Consider the following 25865-nt stretch of genomic DNA (forward strand, 5'->3'; position numbering starts at 1 on the left):
GTTCCAGTCTAAAGTTGGAGGAAGCAAACCTGCTGGGGGAGACTTTGGAGAAGTTCTCAACTCTGCTGCCAATGCCAGTGCCACAGAAACTATTGCAGAGCAGACACAGGAGGAGACCCACTGAGATTCCTGCCTCTGTCCTGCTACCCACTGCCAGATGCTGCAAGCAAAAACTAAGCACACTTGTAACATTCTTTGCGCTCTTTCCACCAGATGTGCTTTTATTTAGCACGTAGTTATTTTACCAGATTAACTGATAACAAGCTTGTTCGTGGGTGCAAAATATTTTTGAAACTAAAATTCATTGTTTGGGGTTTTGTGTGGGAAGGGGTATTTTTATGCCTTTCAAGCATTTAAAGGACTTATCTGTAATTTGAAGGCAACCTTTAAAATATAGCAATGAAAAAAAAACTCTTTTGAGAAATTAATTATACTGTACATATACTGTGGATACATAATTTCTTTCGAGTCTGTAACTACTGCTCAACTTAATCATTATGAATCTACTGCCGCTGCCAAACTGAAGCTTGTTACTTCACTCCCTTGTGATTATTGCAGTTAAGTGTTGCCTGCACGGGACACCAGACCAGGAGGATGACTCCCAGCTAAAGAAAGGACTTCTGCTTCAACAGGCTTTAAAAAAGTTATTCATAGCAGGATTACACACGTACTGTCTTAGGAGCGTGTTCCTCATACAACAGATGTGGATAGGGTAATACATAACATCAAAAACTTACTGATTTGTCTGTGGTTTATCCACCTAGGAAACTTCCGACCATCGCAAGTGAAAGCAAGATGCCTAGTAGTGCTGGTTTGGTTCTGTTACAATGTATATGATGTTAATGTGGTACACTCTTCTGAACTTTTGATCAGTTGGGAATAGATTGGTCTTAATTCACACATGGTGGTGTCACATTTACACTTGCAAAGCGTGGACTGTAAGAATCAGCCTGAGCATGAAAATGGTTCTTTTTTAGGCATCAAGAGCATTGCTCTCAAATGCTAATGTTGTTTCCCTTGTAGGCTGACCATCGAAAACATCTGCTACACTGTCTTTTTTTTTTTACCTGTTAAAGGCCTGTACCACTAGCACTCCTATTCCTGTTTAAGACTGCAGAAATCTGTTTCGAGAAGTGCACAGTGTCATACCGCAGCATAGCTCTCTTCCAAGATCTGTTCTCCTGTGCATTGCTTTATCTGATGTACTCTTCAAATTTCTTGTATGTTTCTGGCACATGGTGTCGGTATGGTTATAACTTTTGGCAAGTGTTTTATCACTGTGCTTAGAACTGGAAACAAGTTTTGAAACATTTGTGTGAAATCCATGAAACTTCAACTGTTGCAGATGTCTGGAGGAAAAAAAAGCTCCTGACAACTTTGTTAGCATGTCAGATGTAGTATATATGCTTAATTACATGTGAGAAGCTTAATAAAAAACCTGTATGTCTTGTGAACATGGAGGATTCTATAAGTAGGAAATTTGTATTTCTAATTGAAACAGTCCTTTGTTTTCAAAGTAGTGCTGATATATACTACTGTACCAGGGGGAATCTGCACGGATGAGCTTGGCATTTCTAGAGAAGACTAGGCCTAGGTTGACTTCTAGTGGCTTACATAAAATTAAGCTGCCCTCATTACTTTGGGAAGTTCAGAAAATGGGTTGAGATGTACCCTCAGCATCTGACAGCTACACCTTGCAAAGGAATGGAGAACTGAATGACGCAGTGAGATACGTCTGCTATAGGGTCAATGCCATGTAAGGCATGATCCATGTTGTATATGGGTTCTTTTTTTATTTATCTAACTGATGAACAGAAGGGTCTGGGGTTGGGCTATTTGAAGGAAGGTAATTTTTTGGGGGTCTGTAATGTTACACTCAGCTTTGCAGCTGCACCCTCGCATGAGCTTCAGCGGCATCTTCCTCTGCCTGCACCCTCCCCTTGAGGGCAAGCAGCCTTAGCGCGGCTGCCGCAATTTCAGTGTTACTTTCAGGGGTGTGCGTGTCAATGTCGCAGCCGGCATCCGTTTCCTCTTCTCTGCGGCAGGACTGCCGCCGTCTCTAGTCTCGGCCTGCCAGACCGGCTCCTCAGGCCGCTGCGCGGCCGGCGGGGGCCGCTGGGCTCCCTCCTTCCCCTCGCCCGCCTGCCCTGCGGATGGGTGCTCGCCCTTTCGCCGGGCACACGGCGGTTACGAGCTACCCCGCGTCTCCGAGCCTGCCCGGGACGGAGCGGGCGGCCGGGGGCGGTTTTCTCTGCGCTGTCCCCGTACCCCCGCAAGCCGCCTCGGGCTCGCCTCAGAGCGGAGCCCAGCCTCCCTCAGCCAAGATGGCGGCCGCCCCGCCTCAGCCGAGCCCGGTGCGCTTGCGCCCGTCGCGTGCCGGTGACCTGGACGTGGCGCGGGGTCAGAGTTCACACTCCGCCCTCCACGCGGACGGTGATGGCGGCGCCGAGCTGGGGCCTTGCCGCCGCCCGGGCAGGGGTTCGGCCGTGGCGGCTGCGGCTGCCGGCGGTGAGGCGGTGCGGCGGTGCCTCACCGGCGGGAGCGCCGGGTGCCGGGGCCCTCCCGCAGCAGACAGAGGAGCGGCCGGCCACCAGTACCGCGGCCCCCGGCCCGCGGCAGGTGAGGGCGCGGCGGGGGGGCTGGGCCGGGGCAGGGTCCGGGGGCGGTTCTGGCCTGGCTGCCCTGGCAGGGCCGCCCCGGCAGTGCCTCCTCGCGGGCCTGCCACCGCCTTCCTCTGCCTCTTAGCCGGTGCAGGCGGCGTCCTCCGCCACCGGCTTCGCTTCACCGCCCTGAAATGCCGGCTCCGTGCACAGCCCGTCTGTCTGCGTACCTGGCTGCTTTCGCGTGTTTATCTCTCTTCCCGCCGCTTCGCCCTGCATACTAAATATCTTACAGAAATGTGGACAGCTCTTTTTTAAAATATTCCTACAAAAATCTAATATAGAAAGTGTACAAGTAGTTCTGTGTGATTAGAATGCAAGGTACAGCTCTGTGGGCAAAACTGTATTCTGGCTTTTACAGGCAGGCAGAGAGGATGTGGAAAATCTTTAACGAAAACAAATTTAGCTGGTCAGATCAAGACCTGTTAGGCCAGTACTCTATAGAGATTTGTAACGGAAATATGAAGGCTGGTATGAATGAAACACATGTGGAAATGCATGTGTGTGAAGGCGTCAAAAGAAACAGAAGAATGGGTGGAAAGAATAGTGTGTATTAATGTGGAGAACAAGCGCACAAGTCTTATGAGGAGCAGCTGAGGGAACTGGGGTTGTTTAGCCTGGAGAAGAGGAGGCTCAGGGGAGGCCTTATCAACTACCTGGAAGGAGGTTGTAGCGAGGTGGGTGTTGGTCTCTTCTCCCAAGTAACTCGCGACAGGACGAGAGGAAATGGCCTCCAGTTGCGCCAGGGGAGGTTTAGATTGGACATTAGGAAAAATTTCTTCACCGAAAGGGTTGTCAAGCATTGGAACAGGCTGCCCAGGGAATTGGTGGAGTCACCGTCCCTGGAGGTATTTAAAAGACATGTAGATGTGGTGCTTAGGGACATGGTTTAGTAGTGGACTTGGCAGTGCTAGGTTAACAGTTGGACTTGATGATCTTAAGGGTCTTTTCCAACCTAAATTATTCTATGATTCTATGACGCTGTTCTTGGGAGTAAAATTGAGACTCATGATGTTCTTGTCAAGGCCTGTGCTCTGATAAGCCTGGAGCACAGGTGATTTGTCAAGAGCAGACCCTGCTTCCGAATAACAGGAGGAGGGCAACAGGCTTGCGTCATATCTTGTGTGCCTTTTGTTTTCCTGTTACTCCATCATGAAAACAAACATGAAGAGATAGATAGTGAGCAGCAGCCTCCTATTTATTGAGGCTGCAGTAAGTGAGATACTGGAGCAAAGGACTGCCCTGTAAACAACTGTTGACTCCTGAAGGATATAAGAGATTTGTCCAAAACCTAGTTCATCATTGCCAAACAGGAAGAATCTCAGAGATGTGGTGAGGCCTTGATAGCTGGCGTCCTTCGTCCTTGGTGTTGCACCCAAACGGTCCTGCCTAGACCACTTCGGTATACGCTTCTTGTTGTGAATCTGTGGGTATGAGAATGTGAGTGAATGAAACTTGTGAAAGAATGAGTGTAAGTGGGTAAAATGCATATAGAGCTTTGTTAAAAAAGTCACCTTTTCTGGCTGTTGCATTGATTTTTATCGTGCTGATTTTCTCACAATGTCTGTTGTGACAGTGGCTGTTAACAGACGTCTAGGGAATCACAGAGAAAAGCAGTGTGTGTATACTAATGTATCCCAGAATATCTCTTCCAGGCTGAAAACCCCTGACCTCTGGTTTTTCCTTAGGTGGAAGTGATTCCTTGCTGCTCTTCATCCTTGTCACTCTTCTTTTTCTAACTTTTCCAGTTCTCTTTGACCACATGAGGGGCTGGGATTACTTGGAGTGTACCCAGTAGGATATGGAGATTAATGCTGTGAATTAATATTGCGGGAATGGTTTAGTACTGGGAGCATAGAACTAGAAATGCCTCAGTGACTGAATCCAGGACCTGATATCCCAAATTACCGTGTCATCTGTAAGACACTGTTTTCCATTGAATATCCATATTGACAAGTCTGGCTGTGCTAGGATCGAAGGTCTGTCTAATCCGGGGTGCTGGCTCAGGTAGTGTCCAAGGGGGATGTCCACAGAAGAGTTTGGGAAGAGATCCATTTGATCTAGCTGTGGAAGATACTGAATGCTACTCTGGGGATTTGGGGTGTGTGTGTGTGTGTGATTTTTTTGTTTTCTTTCTTTCTGTTGAAGTGAGAAGCTAGGAAGATATTCTTTTCTGTTTCTATCAATACATAAATTGTCATCGAGCCTTTAAAGGTTCTGAACTAATTCTAATATTACATAGTATTCACAACATCATGTCCAAATTGAATTACATGTACACATGTAAATAATACAATACAGAAATCAAACTAGGAAGTAAAATGAAGAGCTGGACTACAACTCTGGATTTCTCTGCTGAATTACTTTCTCACTTGAACAAGAGGAAAACCAGTAGCTTGCTTTGCAGTGACACGGTGATGTTAAAAGCATAACAATGCGATGAAGGAAGATTGTCATGTGTCTACTTCCTTGCTGTTCTTAGCCTAGTTAGCAAAGCGCTCAGTGAGCCCAAGTGTGATTGATGATTATTCGCTGTTTGCTCTTTTAAGAGTGTGCAGAAAAGGGAGTGGGTTTTGGTGAGAATGAGTGGAAGATGGCATACTGAAACGAGGAAAATGAAAGGTGTCTGTTGTAGTTTTCTTGAACTACATTCTTGAAATCACCTTTTCACCAATTTTACCTGATTTTTGATTGCTAGGAATTGTGTTATTTGGTAAATAAACTTCCCACAGCTGGGAGCAACCCTCATGCTAATGTGGCATAAAGCTGGGTAATACTTATGGGAGGATGTACTGGATGCTGCTGGAAAAACTCAAAACATTAGAATACCTTTTGAGAAAATCCTTCTAAGGGGAGCAACATGCCCTCCTCAGGAGAGGGTGCGGTGGCTCTAGCGGCAGTCCCTTTCTGGGGTGCCATACATCTGCAGGATCTGCTCTTTTGAGCAGGAGGAATGTGGTCTTGCTCATCCCTTAGCTGAGCCGCAGCCAGAGGAAAGCTTGTGTTCCTTATCTCCGCTGGCAAATAGACAGGGTGCGTGGCTTTTGGTCTGCTTACACCCTGTAAGAGCATGGAGGTGTTATTTGGGTCCTCAGTGTTTCTGTTTCTTTGGCGGGGAAGCGGGGGGAGAGGTTTTGATGATGTTTCTGTACTAGTTTCCTATGTCAGCTGTTTTTCCCTCGTTTTTGAAACTGGATGAAGGATATTTGGTGGGCAGTGGCTTATTTTAGGAAAATGTCAGGAGACTTGATAAATGGACGTGTTGACATGCGTTCGTCTAAGATGATTCAAAAAGCATGATGATATTTTTCCTAGGTAGCTTTTTAAGTTTTTGGGCACAGCAGCAGATGTGTACTGCTGACCTTGCTTTGTAGTTGCTGGTGGTGTTCTCTGCTGTGCTGGTATCTTTTTAGGATTTTGTGTTTTATTTTTCACCTTCAGTTTACAGTTCTGTTATTGCTGTTTTGCAAATAGTGAAACTTATAGAGCAGGCACTTAAATGTTGATTAAAATTGTTAAAAAGGTTAGCAACTTGGTAAACAAAATATTCTGATAAACCCACATGATATTTAACCTTATCTACAGCAGGCACCTTACTTCTTACTGCTTTTTCCTTCTACATTTTTATAATGTCTAAGTTTTGCATTCTAAAGTGAACAAAAAAAAAGACAAGTTTAAAGTTCTTTTTTACTCTGTGGAATTGCTTAAAGAAATCTTGTAGAAGGACAGGAAATGCTTTAGGTGTTACCTTTATTTGCAGATTGAAGCTGCCTGCCTGCCTAACAAAACAGGAAACCTTGCCTTTTAGGAAGGACATGATGATTTTTGTTGATACGGGTAGAGAAGTGGTTGTTGAGCTACGTTCTTAGCTAGGTTACCAATGTGTGAAGAAAATGTAAGAATGAAGTAACTAATTAAGAATAAATTATATGTCTTCCTGCACTGTGAACTATAAATAGTCTAAAAATGTTTTTAAAAAATGAGTGATGCTGTTTGTCAAATATATTTTTGGGTAGAAATGGGTTATTGCTATGATAGCTTTGCCACTGGTCTGCAATATGTGTCACAGCATAATAAAACTTCTCTGTTGGTACCTTTTTACTTTATAGTAACAGGGTACAAACCATCAGGTGCGCGTCAGAGGTCAGTGACACGAGCAGAAACGTAGTCTTTTTTCAGAAGCAGAGATCTCCAGCTGCGGGTCCCGCCGAGGCAGCCGGGCAGGGATGCTGCGCTCGGGTTTAGGTGAACCGCCGCGCCCGGCACAGCAGAGGGCATTGCTTGTTTCTAGATGTTGCAGGAAAAGTAGCATGTTTGAGGAATTTCCTATTTAGTTCCTTGAACAACGGGTTTTAAGGGAAGGCATTTATTAAGAAGAAATGTAACTGACTTTCTCTAAAGTTCAGATGGAAGGGACTGGGTTGGTATCAGTACATCATAATAACTAATTTCTGAAATACAGAGATCAGAAATTATTATTCCAGAAGCGTATATATTTTAAAATTTACTCAGTCAGCCACAGGTTCTTTCGTGAAAGGATTCAGAAATTTGAGGAGAGTGTCCGTGTATTTAAATTTCTTGTCACTATTTTAAAAAATAAAATATCAGTATTCATAAAGAGAAGAAAATAAAAACTATTTTAATAGGTGATATAAAGACTTGTCTTATCTATTTATGTTTTAGAGGAGCGATTAAAAAAAAAAACACTAAAGTGAGAATTTTAAAGGAATATATTGTACTTCTGTTCTGAAAGTTACATGGATATTCTTTGTAAAGGATGTGTATCTGTCTTGCTTATGCCGTATCTTGGCAACCTCAGTTTAAAAAAATGTGTAACACTGGATGTTCTGAAATCAAGCATTAAAAAAAATCAGAATTATTTTTGATGTAATTGTTGATGGGAAGTATTTCTCTCGATCTATCTTCCTGCCTAAGTTAACGTTTAGAAGATTATTTTACTGAAGTTACAGTTATTTGAGAACAAAAATACTTATTTATATTTAGTGCAATTTTCACTTGTAATTTTCATAGTGTAATGTTTCTTAGGACACCTATAATCTTTGTGTGGATGGAGTGCTTTTCTAGTGCAATAAATAACTTAAATAACTTAAAAACTTAATAATAATAAATAACTTAAAAACATTTTTTGTTTGATTACAAATGTAACAGCATTTTATAAAACCTATGTGCCGAGCACAGAGGTTACTTTTTTAGGTAGCTTACCTTCTGGCCAGCATTCAAGTACTGGAAACTGCTGACTAACTGAGAGCGGGACTTGCCAGTTGTGGGATTTGCAGGAGCTGGAATGATTTTTCTTTACCTGGAAGTTTCTCTTGGCTTATTTTGCCAAGGTACAGCTGCATTTGAGAAACTTGAGTTATGTCTGCTCCTGCTATGCTGTGAACGCATCCTGGTGCTTTCAGGTTCATGCTAAATAAGGACTGTATTGCAGGCGTCTCAGCATCCTCTCAGCTGGATCTGCTCGAAATGCTGGTTTGCATTATAGTGGGAATGAGCCTATTTGTCCTTCTTTTGACCTCTGTGAAGGAGCAGTTCTAGCCTGTGAATGCTCTGGCTGAGGCACCAAAACTTGGCTTTCCTGACTTGGGTTTGTCCCAGCTGTGGGCACAGCTGGGTCTGTCGGATGACCTGCTTCGCATGTGACAGAAGTGCTTGCATGACAGGATTTTGTAAAACTCACGTGGTATTGGCGCAACAGTCTCTGAAATGACGTAGACAGGACTTGTAATGTGGTTGTTGGAGGGCAGAGGAATGATGCATGCTGCCCCTTTGGAGGACGTAATTATAGTACAGTAAAATTGTACGCAGTTGCGATAGGCAGCGATGACTCAGGAACACAAATTTGTGTGGGAAGGCCCTGAGCACCTTGCACAGCTCTGTCCTTGGTTGGCATGGGGAAGACCACAGCGCTGGAGGAGCAGCGGGTTGCATTTGTCTTCTGGAACTCGCTCCTTCAGATAGCTCTGGGTTGGCAAGTGATCGCTTTGGCATTGCTGTGGGTCTGTGAGTGGTAGGCCTTGGATGACTGGCTGCTGGAGTGGAATCCCGAAATTCAAACTGTCTTGGGACTACCAGGATCATGAAGAAAAGCAAGTGAATGCCAACTGCCTACTGTTGATCGGCTACATGTCAGATATTGGGAAGAAGGTGCATGGAACCATAATGTAAAGGTTAAATAGGAATTGAAATCCTTCCTAGTGGTTATTGTTATCAACAGGATATTTACATCCACTGTAAAAAAGTGGGATATTTACATCGCACTGCTGTGGGAGATCCCAGTTACTCTCCTGCTATGACTATTGAAACAGCATCCTGTCCTCCAGGATCCTGGAAAAAAGAGCCTGGAAGGGCAGGGCAGTAATAAATGGAGAAACTGTCTGAAGATAAGACAGTGCTGTTGTGTGGGATTGCCAGTGTCTCATTTCAGCATAGCAACCTAAAATGCGAGGACACAGACATATAATTGCTCAGAGAAATGATGCAGAGTTCTGTCTGAGCAATCTAGCTGCACAGGCAGATGCTGGGCTCAAAACACCATGGGCTGTTCTTAGGACTGTGTGTGCTCATCTCGTACGATCTTCTTTTTGATGTAATCTGTGCAGTAGGTTCACCCACCTTCCCCGATTTAGAGACTAGGTGATTTCTGTTCAGAATTGCACTGGAGAGTTAGACACTTTGAGTGTTGTGCAAGCTGTGAGTTTTGGTATGCTCCCACCAGCAGGTGACCTGGTGTTTGTGTGCTCCTCGGGATGGCTGGCAGTATGCTAGGTGGATGGGAATTTTACTGTTGAGATGGCTGATCCCAGCTCATTTAGGAACTGGTGCAGGCACAGGGAAGGAGTATGTATGAATTGGAGGTAGCTGGGAGGAACGTGAAAAGCCATGGATATACAGGTTCAGGGCATTGTAGGAATCACCTCTTGGTTCCTGTTTTTTTTCATCTCTTTCCATGTATTACATAAAGTAGTAAAAATATTTAGATAACTGTAAGTGATCTGAATTTGTTTCCTTTCCTATTACTGATGAAGAAATTGCAATAAGACTTGGCTCTCCTTTTATTCCTTGAAGCAGAACATCAATGAACTTTTGTCTGTATAGTTGTCTTCTCCTCTTTGTCTTCATCCATTCGTTCTTTCCACCTCTCTGAAAGCTTCATGTTTTGTTAATCTTGTATTGATACCATTGCAATGTTCTAATTTTTTGTGTAAAATGATCCTTGAAAGAAAGATATAGATAAATACTTCATGTTTTAAATTATATATAGAAGTTACTTAAATTCAAGGAAAATAAGCACCTTTATTGTGACCAAATTATGTACTATTTTATGTTACGAAATAAATTCTTAGCTCAGTGTTGTTTAGTAAGTGATCCTTCTGGCTAGTCAGCAGCACATTTTCAAAGCTGCATTTGAAATTCTTTATGGAAGTCTTGTTTTGCAGTTTCTGCACTGTGTATCCAATCAAAATGAGAAGATAACTGGAAAACCTTCCTTTTACTACAAACACAAAGCAGTTGGTATTGAGTCAACCAGTGCAGCAGATTGTACATTTATAAGATTTGTTGGTTTGGGTAGCATTATAGTGTGTTAGCAATATGACTTTGCTGCTTTCTGGTATTTTAAATGGGCAATTGATTGATGAAGAAGTTTCAAAAAAGGTCTAGAATCCGCTGTACATGCTTAATTTTCTTGATACAGCTGTGATGTCCTTCCTCTCCCGAAATGTAGTCTATTGTTTTATGCTATTCCTCCTAAGCACAGTTGCGTAAATTCACAGGAAAAAGAAGTATAGTTTTAAATTTTAGCCATGTGTGTCTCTACATAATACCAAAAAACTCAGACTCAAACAAAATAGAGTATACCTTTGACTCTTCTGATAGGGGGCAGGTATAGCCATAATTGACTAAAAATATCACCTGTCTTTGGATTTACTATGATAGCACAATATTTGTTGTAGGACATAGGAGGTTAGTCTGTTAATTGAAAAAATTTACATTTGTTTTATGAACAATATTGCTACATTTGATTTAGCAGCATTTAATAAGACATTGGTAACTCACGTCATATTATGAAGTATTCTGAATAATTATGCTCCTTCATGAGTTTGAAGAACGGTTCATGTACTGCACTTCGATAAGTCTAAGAAATATCCATCTTCAAATAGAAAAAGTCTGTACATAGCCTTAGCAACAACATAAAGAGATTTCTAGACAACAAAGAAGTTTTGATATTAAAAATGCAATTCAGGAAAACCTGTTGAATATTATACACAGCATAAAAATCCTGTTCCTGTGATCTTTTTTTTTTTTTAATAGCTGCATGATCCTACTTGAAAAATGTAATTATGAGAGACAAAGATTGTTTTCACCATGGTATTTCACTGGTTAAGTGCTACATGTATTTGGTTAATTGTTATTTGCATCTCTTTTAAAAATGTGCTTAGTTCACAACATTACATTGTTCATTATTATGAGGACAATATATATACAAATATATACATACAAGTATATTGCGTGTTCTCTGCACAGCTTAGATACTTTTAATTAGAAGTTATTCTGTATGCAAAAATAAAATTAGGTTTGGAATATACTATATTTATCAGTCAACATTGCAATGAGTGCCAAACTATGGAGCTTGATGGAAGGATGTTGATGAACATAAACTGATATCAAATAGTGTATGATGAATCTTCCATTGTTTTTAAAATACAAGTGTAATCCTGTCCTAATCACCAAACAAAATATAATTTAAAACATTTTTTTAAAAGTGTAATTTCAGTATGTGAAGTTGGCTTAAAAATTGTGTCTGTAGCCAAGCAAAATCTTCCAATGCTCTTTGCCAAGTATGACAACTATTACCCTTATAACTTCCTGTAACCATGTTTATTGCCCTTTGGATAAAGCTACGAAGTATGAATAGTCCTATTCTTAGTAAAAGTGAAGTTTAGTCCTGTTCATATTTTTTGGGGGGATGAGAAAGGCTGGTAAATAGGAACTGTAACTTGGACAAAATGAAGATAGTCTTCAGCAAAAATTTCTGCATTACATGCATTTCAAAATAGATTTGTAGATATTTTTGCGTAGTAACTTATTTCTTAATTAACCACAATTCTTCCTAGATGGAAGTCAATGAAGCAATACAGCCCTTAGAGATCATCTTTAGGAGTTACATGCCAGAAGATTTTATTGCTTGCATAGGACATTGGAAAAATGGTATCTGTACTGTTGAAAGTATAACATGTACTTATGTAACTGAAGATTAAACAATTGATTTTTAGGCTGGAAAGGATCACTGTGGCCATTGACTTTGACTGACATAAGGCACTGAATTTCAGCCGGAGACTCTTGCACTTATACCAGCAAGCTTGTCTTTCAGATAAATTTGTAGACTTAAAAATAAATAAATACCCTCTACCCTGCTCTTGTGAGACCCCCACCTGGAGTACTCCATCCAGTTCTGGGTTCCCCAGTACAAGAAAGACAAGAAAGGTCCAGAGGAGGGCCACAAAAATGATCAGAGGTCTGGAACACCTCTCCTATGAAGAAAGGTTGAGAGAGTTGGGGTTGTTCAGCCTGGAGAAGAGAAGGCTCTGGGGAGACCTTATTGTGGCCTTTCAATACTTAGAGGGCTTGTAAAAAGTCTCTCTCCATGTTTCTTACTAGCGCCTGTAGTGATGGGACAAGGGGCAATGGTTTTAAAGTGAAAGAGGGTAGATTCAGGTTGGACAAAAGGCAGAATGATGAGGGTGGTGGGACACTGGAAAAGGTTGCCCAGAGAAGTTGTGGGTGCCCCATCCCTGGAAGTGTTCAAGGTCAGGTTGGATGGGGCTTTGAGCAACCTGACTAGTGAAAGATGTCCCTGCTCATGACAGTGGAGTTGGACTAGATGATTTTTGAAGGCCCCTTCCAACCCAAACCATTCCATGAAAAAAGTGTCAATTGTAATACATGCATATAAGAAAGCAACATCAGAGTTTCTATTCCAGTATTACTTTTGGTGTTTTCTGCCTTATGAGAGCAGCTTGGATATCCACTTAATGTAACTATCTAAATGGGATTTCCTAGAGGCTTTTTTCCAGTATTATTGTAGTTTACTTAGGACTAAATTGAAAAATAAAGTAAGATACTCTAAATTTTCCAGGGCTTATAGCTCATCTGGTGTCAAATGGATTGGCAAGAGCAACTTTAAGTTCTCCGGTTTACAACTAAGGTTTAAAATATTGTCAGATTGTTTTGTCCAAGCTGTATAGAAGGCTTACAGAGTAGATCATGCTCTCTCAGATATTCCACAGGGGAGAGAGTGCTCTTCTCCAGAGACTTCAGTTTAGGTGCGCTCCCAGGTCAGGACACCGGGACACTGAGACTTCTAACACATTATATGCAGCAAAGTCACTGCCAGATTTTACCTTCAAGTTAGCAGTGAGTATGGAGATACCTTAGCTTCTGTACCTATGCTCCTTAAAGCCTAATCCTGCAGTATTTAAAAAAATAAGGAGTCAGGGTTTTAATGAAGAGGTCTTTACAAAATACTATTAGACTCGCACAGTAAATTAGTTGCCAAAAATCCTAATTTCTACAGTGAAATTTAAGTGATGCTTTGCCAAGACACTATATCACTGCTTCTTACCAAGGGATGCTTAAATGCCTAATTTCAGCTTTTTACTTTCAGCCTTTTTGGCTGAAGAGTTTTGTTTGTTTTGCTTTCTAAAATAAAACCACATTTCTCCATGGTGCTGATGAGAATGTATGGATGTTCCTTTTTCTGTTGAAACAGCAGAATTTTGCTTTGCTTTCTGGTGGCTCTTTGGGGGTTCTTGTAGTTTTAAGGTTGTGATGGGAAATAACTGTGGACAATTAAAACCCTAAGTATGCAAGGTTTTTGAAAGTTAATAAAGATTTAATAAAGGTAAGAGTGAAAATATAGCAGTCAATTTCCCTCATCCTTTTCTAGAAAAAGAGCTGTTTTCCTTTTCTTTTTCTGATCATAAAATCTGAGTTTTTTCCCTCCAAACTTTAAAGTTTTGGAGGAAAAGCTTTCAGTGCTCACTGTGCTCTTCTTGAATACTGGTTTTGCAGTACCATGTTGTATTAAAAAGTGGTTCTCTTTTCTTCTCCCCTGTTCTGGTTCCGACTGGGACAGAGTTAACTTTCTTCCCAGTAGCTTGGGGTGTGCTGTGTTTTGGGTTTGGTGTGAAAGGAGTGTTGATGGCCCATTGATGCTTTGGCTGTTGCTGGGCGGTGTTTGCACCGGGAGGGGGGAGCACAGCCGGGGTGGTGGACCCAGCTGGCCAATGGGGTATTCTATACCATGTGACATCATGCTCAGTATAAAAACCGGGGGGGGGGGGGCTCGCCCTTCCCCCGTTCGTGACATGCGGTCGGTGAGCAGTTGCATTGTGCATCACCTGCCTTGTATATTCTGTTATTGTTGTTGTTCTCATTGTTATTATTACTGTTCTACTTCGTTTTATTTCACTTATTAAACTGTTTTTATCTCAACCCGGGAGCTTTCCTACTTGTGCCCTCCCGATTCTCTCCCCCATCCCACCGGAGGGGGGGGGATGAGCGAGTGGCTGCGTGGGGTTTATCTGCTGGCTGGGGTTGAACCACGACATCCCCTTTCCTGCTTTTTTCAAAACTTATCTTTAAAAAGATGGGTATGGACACTATTTATGTTTATTCCAAAACTGTATAATTTGGGGTTTGCTCCCATTGAGGGTGCAATTCAAATTATTACTCAGGTATGGGCAGAAATTAATGAATATGGTATCTGCTGGAATTTTTAGTTATGTTGATATTTCTTCTACTGGACTGTAGATATTAAATAATTAATATTAGAATATATTAGAATCCTTATAACTAAAATAATTCCCTTAAAGAATTCAGGTCATCATAGTGTAAGCTGGTGTGCAAGTGCTGTCTTTACAGAAATTGTGCCTTCTAACAATCTTCGCATAGGAAGCGATTCATATGAAGCTTTTTATAAATGTCTTCTTGCTTACTAGCGGGGAAGCTTCCCGTTTTCTCCTTGACTGCTTTCAGAGCTCTCCTTTGTGACTTTGCAGTCATTAATCTTAGTTTTTTTCCCTAAATCACTGCTTTTATTTCTGCTTTGAATCATGGATCCTCCTTTTATGCTTTCTCTTTGGACTATTTTCCTTTAGTAGTTTTATTAAATAACACAAATCTTGCTTTTGTTTCAGCTTTATACAGTAGTTAATCTTAAAAACTCTTTGTTAGCAAGAAGTTTATATTAGTTCTTCACTTTTATCTGTTTGTGTAGAATAAAATGGAAAAGTCTCTTGTTTAAAGGAAACTGAAGAGATCTTCCTTGTCTTTGTGGTTGCCCAGTTTGGGTTGTAAGTTGAATCTGTTGGGAAACAGTATGAACTTCAGTTGTTTGATATATATGTTTTTGGTTTGTTTTTTTTTTTTTAAATAGGACAAAACCTCAGGCCACTAATCGGGGAGGAAAAAGAGCTATATTATGGTGGGGAAAAAATGTAAACAACACAGTGGACTTTAAAAGAACAAACTCTGAGTTCATGCTGTCTTTGATTATAACTGTGTGCTGTAAGTGGGATGATGTTGTGCTGTTACTTATGAGCCTTAGTAGGTGAATTTTGTGGCAGTTGCATTTAATTACTTGTATACTAGCTAAAACTTGTGTCCTAGTTTGTATTATGCAGAGCTGTATAAGAATAATCTCCGTTCTTTCTATTATGTGCACAGTTTCACGTCTGCTTTATCCATAAGCATTTGGGTTTTTTAAATAACAGCATTTTAATATTTGCCTTGGTAGATGTTGCAAAATTAAACATCAGGCTTCAAAAAAGGCTAAAATAGCCTCGTACATCTTTTAGTCACTGGAGCATCAAGCTGGTGTCTGTGGCATGTATTCTCCATGTGCGAATAATGTATATTAGCTAGCAATTTGCAAATTGTCCTCTTTAATACTACTTGAGACGAATGCTGTTTGCAAATAAGAGGATAACAAGTAACTTGATATTTTTTGCAAATGTCTCTTTTTCAGTGGAAATGGAGAAGAGGAGGTATGTGTCATACTGAAGAGATTGTTCCTGTCTTTGCACTACTCTTCACATGAAAGTCCAAGTGATGCTCTGGAGTCAGATTTTGTCTTAGACTTATGATTTCTCCCAGTACTACAAAATATAAGCAAGTCATGTACTGTATATGACAAGTACAAGTATTTATCAGATTTTGTTTCTATTTATTGTTTACATATCTGTTGATAATAAAAAAGTAGGTTAACCCCTGGCCTGCAGAGCTGTAGCTTGTGTTGTCTGAAAAAATAATGGTAGGCACAAGCCTTCTGCAAAGGAGTAGGATTCATAATACTGTAATTAGTGCTATATATTGAGGCGATTACTGATGGTGTTTTCTGCATCTTTCTGTATGTGAACTGTGGGACAATATTTAAAAAACTTGAAGGAAGAAAAAGAACAATTCTGTGTCAGCCTGTTCTTTGGGTAGAGATGCGAGTGGTAAAGACCTGAGGTGGGTAGTGCGGGGCGTTTTGCCCAGTGCAGAGCTACTTTAGAAGAGGAGACAAAAAGTCTGACTGCAGGATGTTTGGAGGGCTCTGCAGGTTTAGTGGGAATGCTGTCTTGGTAGACAATAGCTGTACAGTGGAATGAGGCTGAAGATCGAAGTCTGGGTTGTTTTTTAGGAAATCTAGATTAGGCACTTACTAGAGGTTGACAGTATTTTAGAGTAAATAAGTAATAAATGTTAGTGTCGGCTCTTAACTTTTAAAATATTTTTTTTCTAAACTTTTCTTTCCTACTGATACAGGAAACAGAGCTTTTGCTTTGAGAAAGCTCCAAAAGCACTGTTTACTGCTAGGCACAAAGTTGTGAACGTGTTCAAAGTTGGAGGTATAGAAGGTACTTGAACTTATTTGGTCAAAGGGAGACTGAGAGCTGTACATCTCTGGTTGAGATGAGTTAAAAGCATGAGGCCTAAAATTTGAGTGATTTATATTCTGAGGCCAGAATAAGATATATTGAACTTCTCAATAAAGAGCAGTCAGCATTAGACCAAATAGTTTAATGTGTAAAAAGAAGGTGGTACCCAGAGAAATTACTTTGAGCTGTAAGTGCTTGTATGCTTGTATGTTGAAATTTCAGTCACTGAAATATATATCATATATTGGTCCTCTCAGTGCTCCTTCTGAGTCCTCACCCTCCTTTCTTGGAAGAACTTCAGTGTGCAGGGAAACCATGGTGGTGAAAACAAAGCTCCATGCTTGTTCTTTGATAAATTTAGGAGAACTCTCGAGTTGGCAATGCTTGTTATGCTGCTTCTGGATGGAAGGCCGTTAACTGTTGGATGTCAGGTTTTGCGGTATAGTGTCTGAGTTGGTCCTGTTGCCTTTAAGGTGATATTCTTCTGCACGATGGAGTTCTGGCTTAAATAGAGCTTGTTGCGTTCATTTGAGTAAAACAATAGTAAAAGTACACTAGAGAGGAACTTGGTAAATGAACTGCGTGAATCCCTATGACCTGTTACCCTAGTAATGCCTACAACAACTTTTAAAAAATTCCGGGGATTTAGGTTTATATCCAAGCAACAGTGCACACTTTTAGTAGTTACAAGGTATGGAAAATTAAGGTCTGGTGGGCTAGTAGATAGCGAAATTTTTTTAGGTTGATGGTTGAAATAAGTGCTTTATCAATATATACTTGGTCAGAGAGTAGCTTACTGTATTAGGTTTTGTTTTAATACTCTTTATAGCAGGCTCCCAGTCTTCTCTCTTTCCTAAATAAAATAATATGTGTTGAAAGTGATCTCAGGAGGTCATCTGTTCAGACTCCTTGCTCCAAGCAGGACAAACTTGATTCAGGTTGCTCAGGGCCTTTTCCAGTCAAGTTTTGAGTATCTCCAAGCCATTGGGCCTTTAGCTATTGTGGCATCATACTAACTTGTTATTGCAAATCAGTTTTCCCATGTTGTTGTTTTATGTAACTAACTTTGAACAGAAAAATCTTTCTAGCTATGGATGACAGTGCTGAGGAAAACAAATTTGATAGTTACGGAGGGTTGCGTTCTTTGCAGGCTGCTTGATGTTAATATGTCATTCACCCCTTAATTGTAGCAGTCAGATCATCAATCTCCCATCTCGCTTCTCCATGTTTCATCCATATCTCTCACATTCCAACACGCATGCTACTTGCCTTTGCAAGCAAATGTAAAACACATAGCTAGGGTTTTAAAGACATATCGCTCAGTGGGTGGGATAGGACCACCCTGCTTGTATAGTCATCGGCTTTGCTCCAGAAATAGTATGTTACATTCCTCCATTGGAGTTACTTCTTTCATTTGGATCTTACTGGGGTTTAAATCTATGAGTTTTTCCACTCTCTGGTTAATACATATCATCTAGCAGAGTATTGAAAGAGCTACTGGTTTTTATTGAACTATGCACACAGAAAGTGAAAGGCATCCAAATATTTGTGAAAAACTTTAAAACCTGGAAATTAGAAGGAAAATCACACAGGTTAGGCATTTAAGAAGGAGGAGGGAAAAAAGCCTTTATACTTCAGGTACTTGAAAAGAATGTGCCCTTTGTGCTTCTGAATTTTGTGATACTCTCCAATTTTTGTGACTTGACGTGTTATCGATGCATTATCTATCACAGCTGCATGGCCAACAGTCCTTGAGAATCAGAAAAGTAGAGTGCTTAATAAAGTATGTTGCCCTGTTATCTTACTGTCTTACTGTTTTTCTGTAGTGCTACTGTGGGGAATCCAGTTAACGAGATTTAGAAATTGTGGTAGGAAGTACTCAAAATGTCATTAAATCTCTTTAAACACTTGAGATAAATTACTGTTTCATGAGGTCTCCTTTGGGTTATGCAGAAAACTGGGGAAAATACTGTATTTTAGCTCACTCTGTTTCTAGACTGCCCACAAAAGAATCTTTGACGGCCGTAACCAATGGAGTCTCTTGAGGATTCTCATATACGTAAATTAGATATTTGTGCTCTTGAGAAGTTCCTCTCCAGGAAGCAGAATAGAGAACGCTGTAGACTTGTAGACCTGTGATAGAATGCAAAGAGATTGCTGGTGGCTTCTTGGAAAACTGTCCACAATGAAGAATGACCAAGGATTTCTTTGTATGTTAGCATCTGTATCTTAGTGAGTTTGATCTCTGTTCTAGTAAGGAATGAGCACATCTGTTAGTGTGTAAAGGTAGCACTTGTGTGTTGTGTACAGAGATTATTTCACAGGCAAGTTTGCACATGGGAGAATTTTGTATCTGTATTTTTTCCTGCCAGGGAGATAAGAGAGGGATGTTATTAACTAGAATGGACCATTTTTAGGTGATAAAACCAGGAAATCCGTAGTATATTAGTGTACCGATCTTCATGATGTGGAGATAAATATTTCACAAGCAACAGGTTTTTTTAGGGTAGGGAGCCTACTGTGTGTGCCATCATATGAAGGCAACAAGAATAAAGTGTATGCCATTTAACGAGTGTAATTACTAAGAGACGAAGGAATTTACTGTGACTTGTATTATTGCTTAAAAAAAGCTCAGTGTTGCTCTCTGTGTTCAATGGCCATTACTAATGCCAGCGTTCTAGATAGCTTTGGAAAATCTCCTTCAAACCAAACTCAGAAGTTCTTTTGATCTTCTCTACTAGCTCAGGCTTTTTCCAAATGATCTACATATAAGAAAAGGCAGTTTGGTTGTTGGACATGGATCATCTAGCGTAGTGTCTGATTCCAGTAGCATTCGTTAAATTAATCCAATGTGGAGGTGGACCTCCTCACATCCTGTTGATATACGAAAACAAAGCTGCTCTTTACCTGAGACCTGAACTTAGCTGTGGAGTATATATGCATTAGGTGACAAATGATAAAATCTGCCTTTCTTTGTTTTTATTTGTTTGGTTTTGTTTTTTTCCTAGACCAATTTTCTTACTAGTTTGCCTTGCTATGAAGGATAACTGAAAATATTCTGGGATGAAATGGTAGTAGTTATCCTTATCATCCTGAGTTTACGTTGCTGCCATGTTCTTATCTTAGCCCTTGTCTGTGGGCACTCTCACACTCTCGTTTGTTCATCCTGATGCTCACTTGGTCCTTTGGTGATCTAATTTGGAAACTAGACCAACAGTAAACTGTCCTTACAAGATAGTAAATAGCTTTTGTTTGTTATATTCGTGAAACAGGCTTACTCCAGGTTAGGACAAGTTTCAGTGGTGGCATAAGGGGACAGGAGTTCTGTCTGGGAGGGAGTGGAGAGGGCAGGATGAGGCACGGCAGTGCCAGCTTGGTTGGTTTAAAGGTTTAAAGACCTGTGTCCTAAATTAAGAAGACTTAACAGAGTTTTTGGAGGACCCCAGAAAGATTTTTGTCAGATGTTCAGTCTTATAGATGGAGCAGGTAAAGTATTTGGAAGATTGATCTATTCCAAAACACCGGTTTCTGAAAAGCCAGCATCTCTGCCAGTTGATGATACTGTACTTGTGCCTGTCTTTTCAGTATCAGCTATGCTGCCCTTCTGTATTTACATTATGTGTATTTCTTAAGTCCCTGCAGGCATCCCCCTCTTGATAATTTTAGCTCTTACTTGGGAAAGTTATTTCCTATGTAGCACTCAGCTACTTCATCTGAGAGACTGAATGTCCACTGGAAATCCTCTGCTGTGAGCGTTCCTGCTGTCACTTTCTGGATGATTGTTTTCATTAGCATCATCTTCCTCAGACAAATCGAGTTATGTCAGGAGTGAAGGATGGAGAAATGGGATAACGCTGGTTAGGGAAGTAGGGAATTGAATGATCAACTCAATGGACAGAGTAGTTGACTGTGGAGTTTTGTTGTGTTTGACTCCTGTAACTTGATGTTGAGTGACAAGGTATAACTAAGATGAGATGTATCATCTTTGAAAACAATGTTTATGAGCATACAGGATGATGGAAAAGTGTTTGTTACTTTACAGGGTCAAGCACTTGAATTCCAAGGCGACTAGGTGATTCTGCAAACTCTAGTGAGCTCATAGTGAGAAAGTCAGTGGAAGACCACTGAATTTTGCACTTTATTGTACCTCAGTTTCCCTTAAAACAAGCTTTGGTATTTCAATATGAGGATTGATTTATAATCTCCTGCCCAGTTGGAGTCATTTTGAGGGGATGTTAATTTTGAAATGTTTACTTTTAGCTTATGGCTTGTACATTGATTTAGAGTTGCATTTAGATTGCTGCTGCCCCCTCAATTCATATGATAAACCTCATTTAAATACTTCCTCTTACTGCTTCCATTATTTTGCATTTGTTCTTGGAGCACTTACAAATGCATCCTCTACAATCAATTTTCATGTATTTAAGTTTAGACTGCATTGTGAAATTCAAACAATCCTATGTTTGGAACCTGATCTGATATTAGCTTTCCTGTATAAAATCCTGCTGCTCTGTTTGTGGTTTACCATCACCAGCCACTTTCTTTTTGTGATGTGTGTGTGCATGCACGTGTGCACGTGTTGCACTTTGTTCAGCCCTTGTTCTTGGGATGCTACATTTAACAGTTCCTGTTTCTGAAGCAGAAAATTTACCAGGTGTCAGATCTCTAGCTTATAATTCCTGAGGCTATGTCACATCAGAACAACCTGTGCTGTTTGTGCCTTCCAGCAGAGCCGGAATTCAAAACCTCCCCAAAAATAAAAGTTTTGAAATGTGCAAGTGGAAAATGATGGCGTTATTCTCTGTTCATATAAAATATAGATGGATTTTCAGCATCCACTTGAAGTAGTCAATGGGGAAGTGTGTCACTGAAGCCAACAGATCTCTAAACCCTTAATTGCTTGATTATTTTGTTCTGTTTAGTTCTTCTGCTGGCTTGAAAATCTTACATGAAATCTTACATGAAGTAATTATTATATCAGTTAATTACTGCTAAATGTGAGGGGAAATTAATAGGCTCTCTTTTTGTGAATCTGTTTATCCATCTATAAAATGATTTGCTTAGATTCACTTTCAGATTTCAGGTACGTATTGCTTCCAAAATGCATCTCCCCTTTAATTCGTTACTGGCAAGAAGGCTTTTCTTACTAATTATATTTCAAAGGCGGTAACCTTTAAAAAGTCAATTTAGTATATCAGAGCAAGTGTATGTAAGAATGAGTCTCACTTTGACATAGCTGGGTATTTTCACCTAGCATATGATGGGAAGCCTGTGATAGTCAGCTTTCTCAGATCACAGAACAGAGATGTCTCCATGAAGAAAAGCAGGAGGATTTGTTTTCCCATTTTCCTGAAGCTCTATGAGAAGAAACTGGCATTTAGTTTATTTAGTTACTGAATTAAAATATTTACTTTGATATTGTAGAGTGTAAAATGAGAGAAGTGCTGGTTCAAATTTTTTTAGTGTTAGATCAGTCCTGTGCATGCTTTCTACTTTTGCTGCTTTGGCAAAATGGTTTTGTTCTTTAAAATAAAGATTTAAGTATTATTAATTATTAAATAGTTGTATGAATAGCTGCAAGGTACTAATTCTGTTTTGGTTTTCACCAAGGAGATAACAAAGAGATGAGAGATGTTCTCTGCAGGAGTATCTCGTAATATTGGGAATGCATTTTTAAATCAACTTACCTAACCAATAGTAGAACTGGCAGATGTTTTCAGGAGATGCAGAGTGTTATGTTTTTGTGTGACTGAATTAATGAAAGCTTTATCTTTAACATGCAAAATGTTTGGGGTTGGAGAGGTGTACCAGATGCCTCCTTAGAAGTCTTACTAAAAATGCGCTGGACACATGAAGTCTTTACTTATAATTTAGTCGCTAAAGCCTTTTTGTATGTTGCAAGTTTAATTTAATTCCTCCTTCAGATAGTACGTTTTGTGAAATGTTTTTTTTTGTTTATTTATCTGTAGGTTCCTTCAGAGAAATCGGAATCCTTTGCATCCATGTTGAGACGCTCTCCTTTAATTCAAATGGGACCTGCCAAAGATAAAATTGCCATTGGTCGAATATTCCATGTTGTAGAAGATGATCTTTATATAGATTTTGGTGGCAAGTTTCACTGTGTGTGCAAAAGACCAGAAGTAGATGGAAAGTAAGTAATAAACTTATGGTAAGCGATTAACATATGTGAACGACATACTGAAATTCTTAACTACTGGGACTTGACTATCTTCTGGACTGAGCTTGGATAGTTTGTATGAATTTTGTGGTTTAAACTATGGAAGTTAATGTATTGTGCAGAATGAAAGTATGATCACAAACAGATCTGCGTAGCTCAGATGTCATTGTCTTGAATGCAGATTCCTTTGCAAGTTTGCATTATTGCTATCTGTGTTATTCCAACTTACGATGACCAAACGAAGTTACTGAGGAAGGGGGAAATCGTTATCATCAGAGTTGTTAAAACAAGCGCTATTTATTGAAATACTTGGGACTTTTGTGAATGTGGAACTTTAAGCCCATGTAAATTGTAAGCCTCCTTAGGCAGGATCTATGCTAAATTTATGTACATGAGGTGATGTACTAGGGAGTTTACACGTTATTTGTGATAATACAGTTCGTAACAGATGATCAGTGCTAATATGGTTGAATATTCCATGTTGTAGAAGATTTTATATAGATTCTGGTGGCAAGTTTCACTGTGTGTCCTGAACTATAACAACTGTGGTGGAACTAGAACAGGTGTGCTGGGGAATGCAATAGTTGAAGAGCTAAAAGATAAGGAAGCAATGAATTCTAGTGGAAATAGCATTTATAAGCTTCTGAACTGTCTTTAGCACCCTATGATTATGTATTATTCAAAAATATCTTTTCCATTTAATTTGTCTCCAGGTTGCTTTAACACTTAGTATTTTGCCTACATATTAAAAACTATGTTTTTGAATTCATAACATCAGAATATTTTAGTCCATCTCTTTTCCCTCTTTTTTCCTGGAGAGAGGAGAAGCATCTTTGTTAATCTGCAAGATCACTGTGTCTAAACCATTAAATAACATTCCTGTGATAAACAGTTCTGAAATAGTTGACTTTTTTTTTAAAAAGATTTAACAGAAATAATCACACGTTTGTGTGCAAGTTTGTGATAGTATTTTATCAGAGCATTTGTATACTCAACTTCCGTTTTTTGACAGGTCTATGACTTTCAAAGCAAATGTAATTGATGGCCCAGGATAAGCTGAGTCCTTTATGCCCATCACATTTGGCAGCAGGCGAAGATTTTCTTAGTCTTTTGCTGCTGCAGTAGTGGTAAAGCCCTTGTTGCTCTTTGTGTTTCTTGCTAATTCTAAATGTAGATGAGCTTTGCCTTTCCCAATCCCATTCTTGCAGTGTTTCTATATTCATCTGAATCTATGCCCATTCATTTTGTTTTTGTGGTAGGGTTCAGACTGAAGCACCTTGTTCAGCTGAGCGAGGCTTCTGCTAGGCCTGCTTGACTTTTGCACATTGGGGAAGACTCTTCCAGAGTATTGAGGAGTTTGTCCTTACAGATCAATGGCCTCTTCCGCGCACCTTTTCACATCAGGACGACTTCTTGTCTACCCTGAATAAACCAAAGTCTGCTGTCCTGAAGCCCAGATCTCTCTTCTGCCACTTGCCTTTCTCACTTTCCTTCAGCATTTAACCTCTGTCATTGGTGGTCACTGCAGCCGAGGCTGCCATCAGCTACCACATTCCCGAACAGTTCTTTCCTGCCCGTGAGTAACGTGTCCAGCAGAAGACCTGCCCTAGTTGGCCGTCTGGCACCTCTGGCAAAAAAATATCACCAGGGCACTTGCTCTGGATTGCTTGCTCCTCTCTGTGTTTGTTTCTGCTTGAGCAAACATCAAGACATTTGAAGTCCCCTGTGAGAATCAAGGCCTGTAATCATGAGGTGGCTTCTCGTTGTTTGAATGAGGCTTCATCCACTCCCTCTTTCTGATCAGACAGCCCATAGCACACATCCACCGTGACAGTGTCTCTGTTGGTCTCCTCTCTGATTCTGACTCGTAGCTCTCAACTGTCTCCTTGCATGGTTCATAGCAAGGCTCCATGCACTCATGTCCCTTCCTTGCTTGCAGTGCAGCCCCCTTTAACTTGTAGCGTGTTTGCTTGTGTGTTTCCTCCCAGGTTTGGGGAGCAGGCAACTTCGTGCATTGTCTTCAAATCCCTACTTACCATTCATTCACCTTGTGAATGCTGGGCCCAGTGCTTGCCATTTCCTTGTGTGGTGTTAGTATCTCATATTGTCATGGTGCTCTGGAATACTTGGGTGGCAAGACAAATTGGGGGAAAGTAATGAAATATGTCTTTCTAAAAAAGCTCACAGGCAGACAAGTATCTTTCCACTCCTTCCCTGCTCTCATCTTTCTCCTAATGCTGTATGTCTCTGGTGCAAGTTGCAGTGGTACAGTGGAAAATGAGGCCCAAGGAAACTATTGTTGGAGCAGATGCTTCAGAGTGAGTCAGTTGTCCACTGAATGCTGGGAGCATAAGGCTGGGACTGAGAGGATCTAGACCAGTTATATTTTTGGTTGCCTGTTATAATGATAAAAACAAGCAGGTCCACATAAAGCTTCTTTATACTTCTTTCTCACTGCTTTTGAGTGGGAGTGGAGAGAGGGAAATTAACAGCCTGGGCATTTTAATGAAATAAAATTTGGAACTAAAGGCGGTAGTTCACAAAATGTTATAGACAGCATTTACAACATTGAGGATGTAGTGGCAGTGGAAGTAGTAGTGTTGATACTCTATATCTAATGGACTTAGAGCATTCATTTGAGATGTAGGTGGCTGATTTAAATCCCCTTTCTCCTCAGGTCAGTCCAGGAACCTGAACTTGTCTCTGAGTTCTTAAGTGTTTAAATGCTATACAGACCTAATCCTCTAAATAAAAACATTTGTATAAGAAAATAAATAACTTAAATCTTGCCACCTTTTTCCTATTCATTGTGTTTCTGGAATTGGAATTTCTAAAATTAACCTCCATTTAATTGCAGTCACAGGCAACTTTTGTTCTGTTGTTTAGCTTGTAGCTTGTCATAAGGTGCTGTGTCATATAACATAGTTGTACCAGTTCATTTCTAACTGGGATTTGTAACATGAAATTTGCAAAGTACTTGTGGAATCAATAATAAACATGGAAAACTGCTGTCTTAGCTAGCTGTGCATGTCATCAATAGCATTCAGGTGCTGCTGAATTTAGATCTCCCTGCTTATTAAA

General features: G+C 40.3%; 1 protein-coding gene across 4 annotated transcripts in view; it reads left to right on the plus strand.

The window, feature by feature from the left end:
- Positions 1-25865, plus strand: part of TPD52 (tumor protein D52) — a 129736-nt gene that overhangs the window by 41394 nt on the left and 62477 nt on the right. For 3 of the 4 annotated variants that reach the window (XM_075141604.1, XM_075141605.1, XM_075141603.1), the window contains one exon: positions 8-1454. In XM_075141604.1, coding sequence (XP_074997705.1) covers positions 8-124 — 117 coding nt within the window. In that variant the 3' untranslated portion in view covers positions 125-1454. Of the gene's footprint in view, positions 1-7; positions 1455-22575; positions 22758-25865 lie in introns of those variants that run through there. The other variant, XM_075141606.1, reaches the window with a different exon arrangement.

Source organism: Calonectris borealis, chromosome 2, assembly GCF_964195595.1.
Source record: "Calonectris borealis chromosome 2, bCalBor7.hap1.2, whole genome shotgun sequence".
NCBI classification, from domain to species: domain Eukaryota; kingdom Metazoa; phylum Chordata; class Aves; order Procellariiformes; family Procellariidae; genus Calonectris; species Calonectris borealis.